At 42.1% G+C, this 15,227-nt stretch overlaps 1 protein-coding gene across 2 annotated transcripts in view; it reads left to right on the top strand.

The window, feature by feature from the left end:
- RNASEH2B (ribonuclease H2 subunit B) overlaps window positions 1-15,227 on the top strand; it is a 17,136-nt gene extending 1,909 nt beyond the window's left edge. Inside the window, exons 3-11 of one of the 2 annotated variants that reach the window (XM_069969983.1) lie at window positions 4,421-4,528; window positions 4,886-4,962; window positions 6,538-6,655; window positions 7,612-7,676; window positions 8,364-8,469; window positions 11,512-11,593; window positions 12,277-12,319; window positions 12,795-12,872; window positions 15,059-15,227. In XM_069969983.1, the coding sequence (XP_069826084.1) occupies window positions 4,421-4,528; window positions 4,886-4,962; window positions 6,538-6,655; window positions 7,612-7,676; window positions 8,364-8,469; window positions 11,512-11,593; window positions 12,277-12,319; window positions 12,795-12,872; window positions 15,059-15,166 (785 nt within the window). In that variant the 3' untranslated portion in view covers window positions 15,167-15,227. The remainder of the gene's footprint in view (window positions 1-4,420; window positions 4,529-4,885; window positions 4,963-6,537; window positions 6,656-7,611; window positions 7,677-8,363; window positions 8,470-11,511; window positions 11,594-12,276; window positions 12,320-12,794; window positions 12,873-15,058) is intronic. The other variant, XM_069969984.1, reaches the window with a different exon arrangement.

Raw genomic sequence — 15,227 nt, 5'->3', positions numbered from 1 at the left:
ACTGAGATTTCTCCTCTTTTCAAATCCACTCCTGCCTTTGGCTTCACAAATCTGTCAGATAAATCTGCGGAAAGCACACCATAAGACTACCTGGAAAACATGGATACAGCTATGTTTTTCTGGATTCTAGTAAGTTCTCTTGTATGTTGCCATTATTGTTTATGAATTCTGTTGGACACAATAACATACCTGAGCTATTACGGGTGGTACTAGGTCAGGCAGCACGATGGATATTGTCTATCATTTTCAAATTTATAGGAGGAAGGGCTTTTACCATCTTGGATCTTCATCACAAGGGGTTAGAGAACCTTTAGGCCCTTCCTCCTTTTAAACTTAAAGCGACTCTGTACCCACAATCTGCCCCCCCCCCCCCAAACTACTTGTACCTTCGGATAGCTGCTTTTAATCCAAGATGTGGACCGTGGTCCGTTCGGCAGGTGATGCAGCTATTGTCCAAACGGGAGTATCTGTGCCCTAACTTTGCACAACCTCTCTGTCCTAGAGATGAGCAAACTGCTCAGACTTTTGGTCCGGAAGCAGTTTGCTCTCTCATCATGCCTTTGGTCCCAGCCGCATACTTGCGCTCACGGGAATTTGCAGCCAGGATATTCCAGGGAATTTTTGTTGAATTCCCTGGAATATCCTGGCCGCATATTCGCGGAAGAGCAAGTATGCGGCCGGGATCAAAGGCATGATGAGAGAGCAAACTGCTTTCGGACCAAAAGTCTGACCGTCCGCTCATCTCTACTCTGTCCCTCCTCCCCACCCTCCTCATCATTAGGAATGCTCCAGGCAGGTTGTCTCCTATTCATCAGCTGTGTCAATACTGAACATGGACTGGATCGTTAACCACCTGTGCAATGTTCAGCATGGAGAAAATGTTCCAGTGGCATTCCTAATGATGAAGAGGGTGGGGAGGAGGGATGGAGGGGTAGTGCAAAGTTAGGGCACAGATACTCCCGTTTGGCGCGGGCTGCAAGTTTAAACTTTTTTTTTTTGTTGTTTTTATGGCCAATAACTGCATCACCTGCCAAACGGACCACAGGACAGATCTTGGATTTAAAGCAACTATCCAAAGGTGCAAGCGGTTTGAGAGGTCAGATTGTGGGTACAGAGTCACATTAATCCCAAAAGTACTGAGGAGAAAAAGAAAAGACTGGGCAATATGTAGCTGTATCTCTTTTCTTAGACTTATAGGTGCTTCTGGAGATGCCGAACCTCTGATGGGAGAAAGGAGTAAAGAAGGACCTTAGTGTCAGGACTCCCAAGTTTAGGTCTCTGCTCTTATTGCTATATTTATTGAAAGGATTCCACCCCCCCCCCCAGTCAGATTTATTTATTTAGATTTGTAGATAGGTCATTGATGGTAGCTTCTGTGGGGGTTCACCATGGGACCTTAAAGTGAAGGTACCACCGGTAAATCACTTTTCTGTTATTCACATGGATAGAGCAGCACCAGTGTGGGGTTGCCTGTGATGCGGTTTTGAACCGCGGTCCAATTCCCACGTATGGCGTCATTCTGTTTTCGCATCTCCATTGATTCTAATGAAGCCACGTTGTAGAGTGGTGGGGCCATGATCAGCTGGAGCACTGGAGACGGGCTGGCCCTCCCCTTGTGGGATCATGGTCTTTCAACGTATAGAAAAATCACAATCACATCTGCTGCTCATCACTGTGTGTCAGGGTCCATTTACACAGAAATATTTTCTGACAGATTATCTGCCAAAGATTTGAAGCCAAAGCCAGAAACAGACTATAAACAGAGATCAGGTCATAAAGGAAAGCCTGATCCTTTTCAAATCCATTCCTGGCTTTGGCTTCAAATCTTTGGCAGATAATCTATCAGATAATCTTTCTGTGCAAATGGACCCTAATAGGATTGGCGGCAGCAGACTGTTGCTGACTTCAATGAGCCAATTGGATGATCTAATGATGGAGAGTTACAGGGCATTAGTTTAGTATATGTTTCCAAAAACAAGCTTGTCCTGGACCCTATAATTTATACCTGTCCTCTAACACTTATCTGTAAAGCCTTTATCTAATTATATTGAGGTGACCTCCCTTCCCTGTAAGCACCAAGAAAGGTGGATGCTCGCTTTTTTTTCTTCTTAATCTTCTCATGTTTCCTGTGACAGGTGGGCTATCATGAGTTCTGGAAAATCCAATTATTTATGATAAGTGATTATTATTTTCATGCCTGGTGATAAAAGGGCCCACCTGGCCTGCAAAAGGTCACACATAGGTGTACAAAAGACAGAAAAAACACTGCTTTGTGCATATTGTATAGGTTCTTCATGAGAAAATGTTGATTTACAGGCTAAAGGATCACATGACTTGTATTGAAAAAAAAAAAAAACAAGAATAAAATGCCAAATTTACACTAAAATGACAAAATGTCAGTATTGTGGTCCTCATATTGCAACCAAAACCAGGAGTGGATTAAAAACACAGAAAGGATCTGTTCACACAATGGTGAAATGGAGTGGATGGCCGCCATATAACAGTAAATAACTGCCATTATTTCAATATAACAGCCGTTATTTTAAAATAACAGCAAATATTTGCCATTAAATGGCGGGCATCCACTCAATTTCAACAGTGTGTGAACAGAGCTTTTCTGTGTTTTTAATCCACTCCTGGTTTTGGTTGCAATATGAGGACCATAATACTGACTGAAATATACATAGTGTGAACCCAGCCTTACGTAGTAAAAACTGCTGGCAGCTCTTTGGATGTTTTTCCAGCCCCAAACAATGTTGTGCCTGAGGAAAGCCTTATGCAAAAATTGACTTATTATATAGTTGTTTAGGTGCATGTCATGGTTTACATCTAGCCAGAGAAGGAAAGTAAGGGCTCTATTAGATGGCCCAATACCCTGGAGCTCACTTTACAGATCCTATTATACGTTTCAATTATCATGTAGCAAGGACATACTCAATGATGTCTGTGCAGCCCTTGCTTTATATAGCTTTCTGCCGCGGAATGCTGTTAGCCTCCCTTTTCATAATGGGAGTCTATGGGAGACGCGCGCTCCTGCTCTGTCCGCGCTGAAGAATGAACATGTTGGCAACACGGGGAAGTTGTCCTTGCCATTAAGTGATTGATAGTCATGGGGACCTACTCCCTCTGCCCACTGGTTGCTGATTGACACCTTGTTTATACACAGTGTAATTGGAGGATGGGGGTTGGTTACAGGTAATACGTGCCATTATCTTCAGTGAGACATGATGCTCCCTTTCCCTCAAGACCTGTCCGGAACAGGAACAAATCCCCCATAGAAAACCTCTCCTGCTCTGGACAGTTCCTGACACGGACAGGGGTGGCTGCAGAGAGTACTGTGTCTGACTGAAAAGAACACACTATTTCCTGCAGGGCATACAGCATGGCTTTGAAATACTTGTCATGTGACAGTTGCATAAAGATTGTGTGAAAGTAGCTTTGTACATATTATGTGTTAACACTGGCTGTAATATTATTTGTAGACAATAAGATTGTGTGTAGCCCTGGCCTCCAGTTAGTTATACCTGGGTCCAGGTTAGAGTAAGGGTGGTATTACACGGGCCGAGCAGGGCCCGATAATACCTGTAAAAGAGCAGCGATCTGCTAGATCGTTGCTCGTTTACTGGGCCTATTACACGGCCCGATAATCGTTTGACAAGAGCTGCAAGGACATTGTTACCGATGTCCTTGCAGCCCTTGCTAAACTGGCATACATTACCCATCCACGTTCCAGGGCTGCTCCTGCCGTCCGCTTCTCCCGGGGTCCCGCGCGCGCTCTAGCTTCACAGCGGCCTGTCAGCTGGTAGGCCGCTCAGCCAATCAGAGGCCGGAACCGCCGCGGCCTGTGATTGGCTGAGCGGCCTATCAGCTGACAGGCCTCTGTGAAGCTAGAGCGCGCGCGGGACCCCGGGAGAAGGGGACGGCAGGAGCAGCCCTGGAACGTGGATGGGTAATGTATATCGTTAGTCGCTGGCCACGCACCGCTATTACACGCAGCGGTGCGCGATCGGCGCCCGACGAAAATAGGGTCTAACCTATATCAACGATCAGCCGATGATCGTTGTCATCGGCTGATCGTTGCATTTATTACACGGATCGATAATCGGCCGAATCGGGCCAATTCGGCCGATTATCGTTCCGTGTAATAGTACCCTAACACTCCTCAATCCCTGCTATGTTCAGAAATGCACTACAGCTATCTTCCAAAAATCTTCCTCCCTCTGTAGACACAACATTTCTCTGTGGATGAACTAAACATTGGGGAATATGGAACGTGGTTCAGTTTACAATCATCCATTTTTTTAGATGTACTTGGGTTTCTGTTGTGGTGTGTTTGTAATCTCATAATGTGTTATGGTTAAATAGCAATGTACAATATTGATTCTTGTCTTTTTTTTTTTTTTTTTTTTTTTTTTTTTAGATAAAGGGGCCATGTTTTTATTTATAAACTCTGGACAGCAGGTCTGTGAAGTCAAAGCTTTCCAGGAGGAATTTCGATCATGGTTTATTGGCGAGACAGTTCAAGAAGGTAAGCTTAAAGAATAGAGATATTTTAATTCCATATAAGGGAACCCACTGCAGTACCCTTTAAGGTATGTTCACATTGAGCAAATGTGTGCTGGAATCCTGCCTGTCTCAGTGTCAAACAGCATCTCTAAGTGACGTGTCAATTCTTTAAGCGGAGACGCGTGAGCCCTCCCACAGAGACGCTGTTTGACACTGAGGCAGGCGGGATTCCAGGACTCATTTGTTCAGTGCGAACATACCCTTAGATGTCGAGCACAGTGTTTGGACCCTGTACCCGGTAGTCTTCTGCAATGCAGCATTTAAAAAAAATACTGTATATATGACCTTGATCGTGACTAGTCTTTGTGTTCACTTGTAGATGGTAGATTACTTTATGTGACACCAGTGGACCCTCTGTTTTTGGTGCTGTACTACCTGATGAAAGCCGACAAAGAGGTAAAGTATAGACCAGCTCCTTGTGATCAATGGATTTTTCAAATAGGAGAAAGCAGAAGTTGAACTTTAGTCCCACTAGATTTATCAAAAGTGATGGAAAGGTAAAGTGGAGTAACTGGTGCGCCAACTAATCTTGTTGCTGCTTGCATTGCCATGAAGTAGAATCTGATTCCAAGGATAACTGCTACTCCTTATTAATAATCACCTGATATCTGTCATGATTCCTTGCCTGTCTGCATGGTTACTGTACATGCATTCTTCTCAATTCTGCTTATTGCATACCCATCTAAAGTCATACCTCATATCACAGAATCAGTCCAGAAAGAAACCAGTAGAAAAGTAATATATATACTACAGTGTGTAAGTATAATACATGCTCTCTATTATTCTCCAGATGGCAGCAACCCTTGTTTTCTTTGATGATGTGTTAGGTTTGCTGAACATTTGTCATGAAAATCGGCAGACTTTCTACATTATAAATTTATGCTAAGAAATGACTGCTCTGCTCATTCCCTCCTCATCCCTCTCAGCCTTTTAAGCAGTGACAGGATGAAATCTCTGGGATCTTCTTGCCCCACCACTTGCTCTGGTGACCCTATTCCCTCACACAGCGTCCAGTCTCCCTCCTGCTGTCACTGCTTATATAGCTAAAATATTCAACCTCTCCCTTTCTTCTGGCATCTTTCCATAGAATGTTAAATACTCTGTTATACCCCAGTACTGAAAACATCATCTCTGGACCCATTCTGTGCAGCAAACTACCGATCTGTCTGTAATCTCCCCTTCATCTGTAATCTGGAATGTTTGGTCTCTTCCCGCCTAACCCGCTATCTCTCTGAATACTCTCTTCTTAACACCTTATAGTCTGGTCTCCACACTTCTTCTACAAAAACCGTATCTCTCTGCAGCATTTGACACTATAGACCACCAGCTCCTCCTCAGTATGCTTCACTTTATTGGCCTTAAGGACCATGTACTCCTGATTTCCTTAATGTCTTCCTTAATGTGTCATTTGCCAACTCTTCCCCCTCTCCTTACTGTTGGGGTTTAGTTCCGGGCCCCGTCCTGTTTTCACTCTTCTCCTCTCATTTCTGTCCACCACCCTATCTGTGCTTTGCGCTCTGCCACTGACTTACGGCTTATGACTATCGTTCTGTGTAATATGGTAAACAATTTCAGGCAGCTCTCGTTTGCAATTAAGTCATTAAAAATTGCTTAGTCTAATAAGACCCTTATGTCCTCCATAATCCGCTCCTTTCCTTCCCACCTCCGGTTCTATGGAATGCACTTGCAAAGTCATGTTTGACCCTAATGTTTTTTCTTGCACAGAGTTGCTGAAAAATACTCTAAGGGTGCGTTCACACGTACAGGATCTGCTGCAGATTTGCTTTGAGTCTGCCCCATCTGCAGCAGATCCTGTACATGTGAATGCACCCTTACTTGCGAGTAAGTTGTTTGCTTAAAAAAAAGAAACGTGTTAAGTCCTTATATGAAGCTTTACCTGATTGGATCTTTAATGTATTGAATATATTGGTCGTTACGATCAATTCAATTAACTTTTTCCTTTTCTTTAAGCAAGGTAAATTTCAGCCGGTGGAACAGATTGTGGTAGATGAGGAATTTCCATCATGTAACTTGTTACTGCAGTTGACACAAGTTGCACAATCCCTCCCTCATATCACAGAAGAAAAAGGTAACAACATCTTAGCAAATAGAGCTTGTTCGTAAAGCCACAAGGGCAGAAAACATGGATCCACTGTTGCATGGTAGTGTCAAACAGTAAAGTGCCATAGTGAGCTTTCTTTGGGCAGATGTAGTGAAGCCTGTGAAAATGCACTGTCCTATGTTGGCTCAGGGTAGACATAGCACAAGGTTTATGAATAGGTGTAAGGGTTTAAACCTCTCTCCAGGAGTACAGATTCTAGATGAAGCACAACACAAATGGTTCTTCTTGCTTGGGTACTGTGTGGAAAAGTCAGTTGCTCACAGTTCTGGTTATTAGATGTATTTTGCCTTTTACATTTTTTATTCTCTCTTGCTACTGGTGTGTCTTTTTTTCATGCCTCCAGCTACAACGTGCCGTAGTTTCTGGCATCAGATGTCACAGTTCCTAATTCTGTGGGAAGGGCTCAAGACATGATCTGTTTGTGGGTTTTTACATGTACATGTCTTTGTACTAAAATCTGTGCCAAAAATCCCACTGGTTATGCAAAATTGTGGTAAACCTGCATTGTTGTTGTACCTCCGTAACTGCAGTGCTTGTGCACATTTTGGCAAAACATCACTCTTTGGGTTCCTTATGGACTTAATTGATGGGAGGGAAACTGAAGAGAGACTAGAAAAGCACTTGGATCTTTCCACAGCTCCATAGGAATAAATAGAGCAACAGGTCACATGCAGTATTCACTGTTGTATTCATAACAAGTTAGTTTAAGGTGGACAACCTCTTTAAAGCTGATAGGACGTTAAAAAGGCGCCAGGATAGACCCGATGACTTGTGGTTTGTGCAGCATGAAAGTGATGACATGTTCTTTATGTAGCAGTGTATGCACATTATTTTTACTTCCAATCTCCAAGTAAAATAAAAAAGCTTTGTAGCTCTGGTTTTATCCAGTTTTTCATGTATATTTCATTATTTTATTTAACTAGAAATTGGCAGCAAGAAATTTTACAGGTACAGCAAAGAAAAGACACTTAAATGGCTAAAGAAAAAGGTAACTTATATTTCTTAAAAAGGTGTAAAATACTGTATCAGTTTAGGTGAAAAACACATTGTTGAGATTGAGTATTGACACTAGTGCATATATCTGGATTAATGGAGCTGCGTCTCATTGATCTTTGTCAGCCTCTCACGGCTTTACCTGACTGTATCTCCCCAAAGTCTGAGGATATGAGCGCTTACTGCTGCGGACTCCTGACATGTCTCTATCACATTTTACACCATTCAGATCTGTGCACCTGAATATTAAGTTTTGGGGTATGTTCACATGTACTGTATACACTGACTATATGATGATGTGGATCTTATGCTGTGTAAATCAATAAAAGAGAATAAAATCTACAGTGTATACAGTATGTGTGAACGTACCCAAACCCAAAGTGTGAAATGTTGGTAGCAGAAATGTATTTCCAAAGACTAAAACATTCAGTAAATCTCTGCTCATCTAGGTCTTATTACCCCTCACGTGAGGTATTTTCATGGAATATTCAAGAATTTTCCAACTGGGAACTATTTTAGAGTCTCCAAGCCAGTTTCCTAGAAAACATATTGCATAACTTGGATTTAATGTACAAAAAAATGATTTCCTTTTTCTTTCACGCCAGGGAATTGATTTGTAACCCCCTTAGCTGAGAAGTGAACACTTTCTATGTATTAATGTCTTATGTTATTGCTTCTGTAGGTTGATCAGACTGTTAAAGTATTGAAGGACAGTGATGTATGTGTGGGGGGAAGCACGCAGTCTGCCAGCTATATTCGGATTAAACAAGAGTGTGACGTAAAAGAAGGTAAAATGCAGTTACTTTACATGGAGGGTTACAAATTTTATTTCGTAAATTTGTCAGTGATCGTTGCTTAAAGGAGAAGTTCAGCGAAACTTTTTATTAAAGTATTGTATTGCCCCCCCAAAAGTTTTATACAAATCCCCAATATACACTTATTTCAGGAAATGCACATAAAGTGCTTTTTTTCCCTGCACTTACTACTGCATCAAGGCTTCACTTCCTGGATAACATGGTGATGTCACTTCCTGGATAACATGGTGATGTCACGACCCGACTCCCAGAGCTGTGAGGGCTGTGGCTGCTGGAGAGGATGATGGCAGAGGGACACAGGGCACTGGAGGGACACTGAGCATCCCTCTGCCATCATCCTCTCCAGCAGCCACAGCCTGCACAGCTCTGGGAGTCGGGTCGTGACATCACCATTTTATCCAGGAAGTGAAGCCTTGATGCAGTTGTTATTTCCCATTACAAACCTTGCATTTTGATTGGTGCCCACATACTCTTATCAGCCTGTGGTCAGTCAAGGAATGTAGAAAGATCGTATGGGCCCAATCCTTACCAAAACCTACATCAGTTGCTTTGTTTTATGAAGGTGTTAGAGTTATTAAGGGCGTTATCCCAGTGAACGTTTAATTCTCTTGTGGCTCCCAACTGAGAGCTTTCACCTGAAATGTAGGGACCGGCTGTCAATCCCTTTTATATTGGAACTGAAGTGTGATCACTTGGCTAGACTAGAGCAATTGGTCAGCTGGGAGAGAGGCACTTGAGTGGTTTCTATGGATTTGGCACCTATGGCTGAGCTATCAAAAATCTGATCTATAGAGGTTGTTGAGGTATTGTAGTGCCCCCCAGAATTTATACAAATTACCAATATACACGATTTACGAGAAATGCACATATTTTGCACCTACTACAAATTCAAGGCTTCACTTTCGACTCTCCCCCCTGAACGGGCGCTGCTTCTCCCCACCGATAGGAAGCTCTCGCCTACAACTGCGTGGCTCAACATATACCCCGATCTGGATGCTATGTTTGTGCCATAATCTGTAGTTTCTATCGGTACCACACTTAAATATATGATATTTTTTTCAATTTTTTCTGGAATGTGATGCGACATTCTATGTTATTACCTTGGTTGCTCATAGAAAGCAATGCAGTACATATGTATTGCATTGATCATTGCAGCCTGTAGCAATCGCCAATCCATGGCAGCATCTGAGGCCTGGGGCTTCCTCTCCAATGGATTGGCTTCTCGCAGTCACATTGTAGGAAGCAGATCAGGCTACTGCACCATCAGTAATCGGCATTTAATGAGCAACATTTAAACAGTCAGCTGGCCACAGAGATCTTTCAATGTCAACTATTGGCCAGGAGACACCTGATTTTGAGAGGGCTTGTGTCCTGAGTCCTACCCCCTTAACCATGCCATGTTGTACCAATACATTGTGGGTCCTTAAGGGGTTAATATCAGGTTCTTTAAGCTTCTCTTTTTGCAGCTTTTTATTTTTAGATTATGAATAAAAATATTTAGCTCTAATATCTAGACTATTAAACATTTAGGTGTGTTTAGTAACAATTGTCTGATTCCGTTCTCACATATGTGAAATCCCCAGAGGTTCATAAAGTGGATCATGTTGTGTTTGCACAGCTTTATAATACACCCTCTGTAAGAATGCCAGGTCATGCTCGGGTTATAAAGATTCCTGCTCCATCTAACCTGAGGACCTGATGTGCAAAAGCCCCTTCAGTTCTTTCAGAGTAATTGTTGAAATAATTTTATGATATACCTTATTAGTGTTGTATGTGACATACCTAATATATTCTGGTTTTACATAGTGACACTACAGCAGATACGATAGGCTGACATATAGAGGCAAAGGGAATGGGACTTATTTGTCTGCTTTATTGTACTAATGGAGGCCTAGATAAGGGTAGATAGGAATGCCATACACGCGGGGCTAAATTTCATCTCTTCCTGGAGACCGATACGTTTGTCAGTCTCTTCAGCTGCCGTAAAGCATACACACTCTGCTGCAATGGGAAGTTACAGTAAAAATAAATTGTTGTAACATTACACAAAAAAAATAAAATAAACTATTTATTTTTCACAGCCCTACATCTAATAATAAATTCAACTAATATTAAATAAATTATATATTCTCCTGTTCTGCCCTGTCCCCCGCCTGTCTGTTCGTCTGCTTTTTTTTGCTTACTTTTTCTTACTCACCTCCTCTAACCTCCATTCGAGGTTTCTTATCTATAGAATGTTTTGCTATTGGTTGTCCCGCTGCAATTTTCTTGCATTGACAGTGGCCCGCCGGGCCCGGTGTAGCTCATGATTATCGAACCATTAATGGTCCTGGGGGGTTTCTTAGACTTCATTGGTCCCAATCGTTGGGAACACTTAGGGGTCTCTGACCCCTGGATTGCCTGTTGGGTCTGCAATGCTGCGCCTACCCCCAGGTATAATGCCTTACTCAATCACCGAGTGCCCCCATAGGTGCCCTCTTCATTTCACTTCCTACTTACAGCGGACTTTTGCTTATGTTGTGTTACATGTTCTCTCTTTTTTTTTTTCTTTTTTGGTCCTTTATTTGTTATCATGGACCCTCTTTGTATACTGTTTTATTTTTTCATTTCTTCTTTTGAAACGAATAAAAATTGTATATTTTTTTATATTATATATTTGTAGCACCTACAAAACAGGCAGATCTTGCAGCTGCTTAAGAGCCCAGTCCTGGTTGTATGTTACCAGATAACCTGTGCTGGACTCTCTAAAAGAATCACATTGTTGGCAAACCAGGCCTAAAGATCACAGAGTCATAATTGGCACTATACAATAGAAGGGCTCCTCTTTTTCATCTCGGGTGTGCACTACATACTACTAAACAGATAACCAGACACAGTCCTCATCAGCTATTGTTGTTTGTAAGCTGGTATTTTCCCTTTAAGGTTTTGTTCAGACTTCACATATAGGGGGTTTACATAGACAATGTGTGTATCCCTCTAGTTTGTACGGTATTAACATTGCTTTCTATTGGACAGAGGACTATGTGCGCTATGCTCATGGACTGATTTCAGAATACATTCCTGAAGAGCTTCGTAGTGAGCTGTCTGCATATTTAAAGTAAGTGTAAAACATGGTCCCTGACTTCACATATAATGGGGCAGTATGATGAAATCCAGTTAAATCTGAGAAGCAATCAGAGGTCACATGATCCAACTGCTATAGTAAAATGTGAAGCCACAGCTGAGCTGGGATAAAACAGATGCCAATGCAGGAATAGTGGTGGTGAGTGTGCATTATATGGACACAAAAAAAGAATACTGTAAGGTTATGCATGGTCAGACCCTTAAGAAAGATATGAGAGTATGATTACATGTACAGAAAAGGCCCAGTAAATAGAAGTGTCATTTTTGAAGTGGTTCCATTTGGAAGCTCACTTTTGAAATCAATGGGAGCTTGAAAAACATGTGAAGCCACATGAAGAACAGAATCGAATAACCAAGAGCAACCTGCAGAAGCTTTGTTGCTTTTCATCTAGCTGGCCCGATATTTAGGAACAAGCGAGCCGATAATCGCTTTGTGTAAAAGTACCCTTAGTATCCCTGGCAGGCCCGCTCATGTTTCCAAATAGGAAGCAATGGTACCACCATTATAACTATTCCTCCTAGACATGAAGTAGTTATTACCGCAGTGTTATACAATTGCTCATGACCATTGTTCACACTGTATTTTTGTTATCTCCTGACATGAGAGCTACTGTCTAGGATGTTAACAGTGTATTGATTTTTTTTTCTTTTCCTTAGTCTGCCGGATGTCTCTAGTCCAACCCCAGAACCTCCTACAAAGGTAATGTGCAGCTTCGTTGTTAGCATACATCATTGGCCTGCTTTGCTGCTAGCATTTCCAATCATCAAAACTAACACTTTCCTAATAAACTGCAGTAAGTAACAGCTCTGTAACAAAGGTGTTTTCATTGGACTGTAAATGTATAAGACTTACATTTTAGGTGACCTTTTTCTCTGTTGTATTCTGTTAGATATGGGGCAGGTATAAGCGATCTGGGCTGGCCATAAAGTGAGATGTCTCAACATTTGTGGTTGGTGGCATCTCCTGTTCCGAGAAATCTTTTGGTGGTGGCAGCACCGCAAACACATCAAGCCTGCCTAAATACCATTATGGAGAGGCCAATATGTTGGAAAATTTCCCTTTGACACTGGAAAAATCCTTTGGTTCTAGGTTATGTCAATCCCCTTCTAGAACTGTATGTAAATTAAATTTTAGGGTGTTATTACTGAGTACATTCCCCTATCTAAACTTGCAGAAAAGGAGAGTGTCTGACAAGCCCGTGGAAGCAGATGAGGACTACACAAAGTTTAATTCAAATGACAAAGGCAAAAAGGTGGGCATTTTTTTCCCCTACAACATCCAGTTTATTACCATCTGCTTTATTACACAACCTGATAAAGGAACATATTCAGAATAATAGTTTCCATACAGATTAAGTCTGTACAGTCACATTTTGTTACATTGTAATGGCTCTTTTCTATCTATGATTGTCTTGTGCTTCTTACTGCCTATCTTATGCATGTCTGTTGTTCCTGTTGAATTTATATGTCCATTGTTCATAAAAGAACAGCAAAAACGGAACTGAAATTCAGGTTTCATCTACTGGCTTTTGAGTGTTTGAGCATGAAAGAAAAACCATAAGAAATCAGCTGACAACTATGCTCACTTGGTTGCATCTAAGGCCCCATTCACATCACATTTATGGTCACTGTCACAGGTATACATACCATAACATAGCTATATATCTCAGTATACTTAAAGGGGTTGTCCGGCGAAAAAAAATTATTCACAGAATAACACACATTACAAAGTTATACAACTTTGTAATGTATGTTATGTCTGTGAATGGCCCCCTTCCCCGTGTCCCACCACCCCCACCCGTGTACCCGGAAGTGTGGTGCGCTATACATTACCTGTCGCGTGCCGACCACGGTCTCCGATCGTCAGCAGTGACGTCTTCTTCGGGAGCTTGGCGGATCTTCCCGAGTGCCGGCCGCCCTCTGCAGCGTCATCCGAAGCTCAGCCGCGATTGGCTGAGCATAACTGTGCTCAGCCAATCGCGGCTGAGCAGCTGATGACGTGGCCGCGTCATCAGCCGCTCAGCCGCGATTGGCTGAGCACAGTTATGCTCAGCCAATCGCGGCTGAGCTTCGGATGACGCTGCAGAGGGTGGCCGGCACTCGGGAAGATCCGCCAAGCTCCCGAAGAAGACGTCACTGCTGACGATCGGAGACCGTGGACGACACGACATGCGGTGAGTATAATGCACCACACTTCCGGGTACACGGGTGGGGGTGGTGGGACACGGGGAAGGGGGCCATTCACAGACATAACATACATTACAAAGTTGTATAACTTTGTAATGTGTGTTATTCTGTGAATAATTTTTTTTCGCCGGACAACCCCTTTAACATAGTCTATTTAATGTGTCCACTAGAGATTAGCTTTTTCTTGTTCAGTCTACATAATGCTACCCAAGTACAAGAGGTTCCAGAGTAAGTGACTGAGCACGTGTGACCACCAGCACTGGACACGAGGTGGACATTCTGAGAGGGAATCTCCATAAGAGTTAGCTCCATGTAACCTAGAGACATATAACGGCACAGACACGTGTAACCGCAATATGACAGGAAGCAGAGATTGTGAAACACAAAGAACATTAGAAAATTGTGTAACCTTTCATTACAAAGAAATGAAACCCTCTGCCTCTTTAACATTTGTCATGTAGATTGGTTAATGAGTGTTTGCTTTATTCAGCCTGACATCCCTATGACTAGGTAACTAAACATTCAGTTTCTTGTTCTGGTTACTAAAGGTGATATACTGTATATATATTTTTATTTGGAATATACTATGTCCATTGTAGAATTACATGGTGAAAAGTTAAATTAAGTCACTGACCCACGCTCCTGCCTTGATTCATGATCTGGGCTTTTATTAAAATCTATAAAAAATATTTTCTTTTTAGAACCTTTACAAGTATTACTTCAAGGACTGAAAAGAAAAATCCAGCACATCAGATCTATTGCACAACCTTTCATAAAACAAAAATCAGAAGTGTGTGGCTAACTTTAGTTGAACTTTGAGGATTCTCAAGGGGCCGACACCTCTTTGTCTGCTCTGTGCAGCGAGTAAACTCTTCAGTACAGATGAGCGCAGCTCAAGCATGCTGAAGTCTGGTCATTCTTCAATTGAATATCGGTGGCTGATGAAGTTGGATGCAGCCCTAGGGAGTCCAGGAAAACATGGATACAGCCAGAGGCTATAGGGCTGCGTCCAACTTCTTCAGCCACAGGTATTCAAATGCCAAATGATCGGGCTGAAGCATGATCAAGTTGCGATCATCTCTACTCTTCAGTGATGAGACATAAAAATGTCTTGAAGATATTTTATCTTCACTCTGGAATAAGTACATCATATGTGCCGACATTGTTTTTTGTTAAATCCAAAACACTTTTTGTGCGATATATTCTGTGTATAAACGAGAATGTCTGTGTTCACTGTGTCTTCCACTTCCAGACTAACAGCAAGATGACTGCGGCTCAGAAATCCCTGGCTAAAGTGGACAAAAGTGGAATGAAAAACATATCATCATTTTTTAGTCCAAAAGGCAAAGCCACAAAATAATATGGGTTAAAACACAAGAACGTTCAATGTTTTATTTAATAAAAAAAATATTGTTTTGTTA

Source organism: Dendropsophus ebraccatus, chromosome 5 (assembly GCF_027789765.1).
Source record: "Dendropsophus ebraccatus isolate aDenEbr1 chromosome 5, aDenEbr1.pat, whole genome shotgun sequence".
Taxonomy (NCBI): domain Eukaryota; kingdom Metazoa; phylum Chordata; class Amphibia; order Anura; family Hylidae; genus Dendropsophus; species Dendropsophus ebraccatus.
The sequence above is the reverse complement of the archived record's forward strand: the minus strand, read 5'-3'. Positions and strand labels throughout refer to the sequence as shown.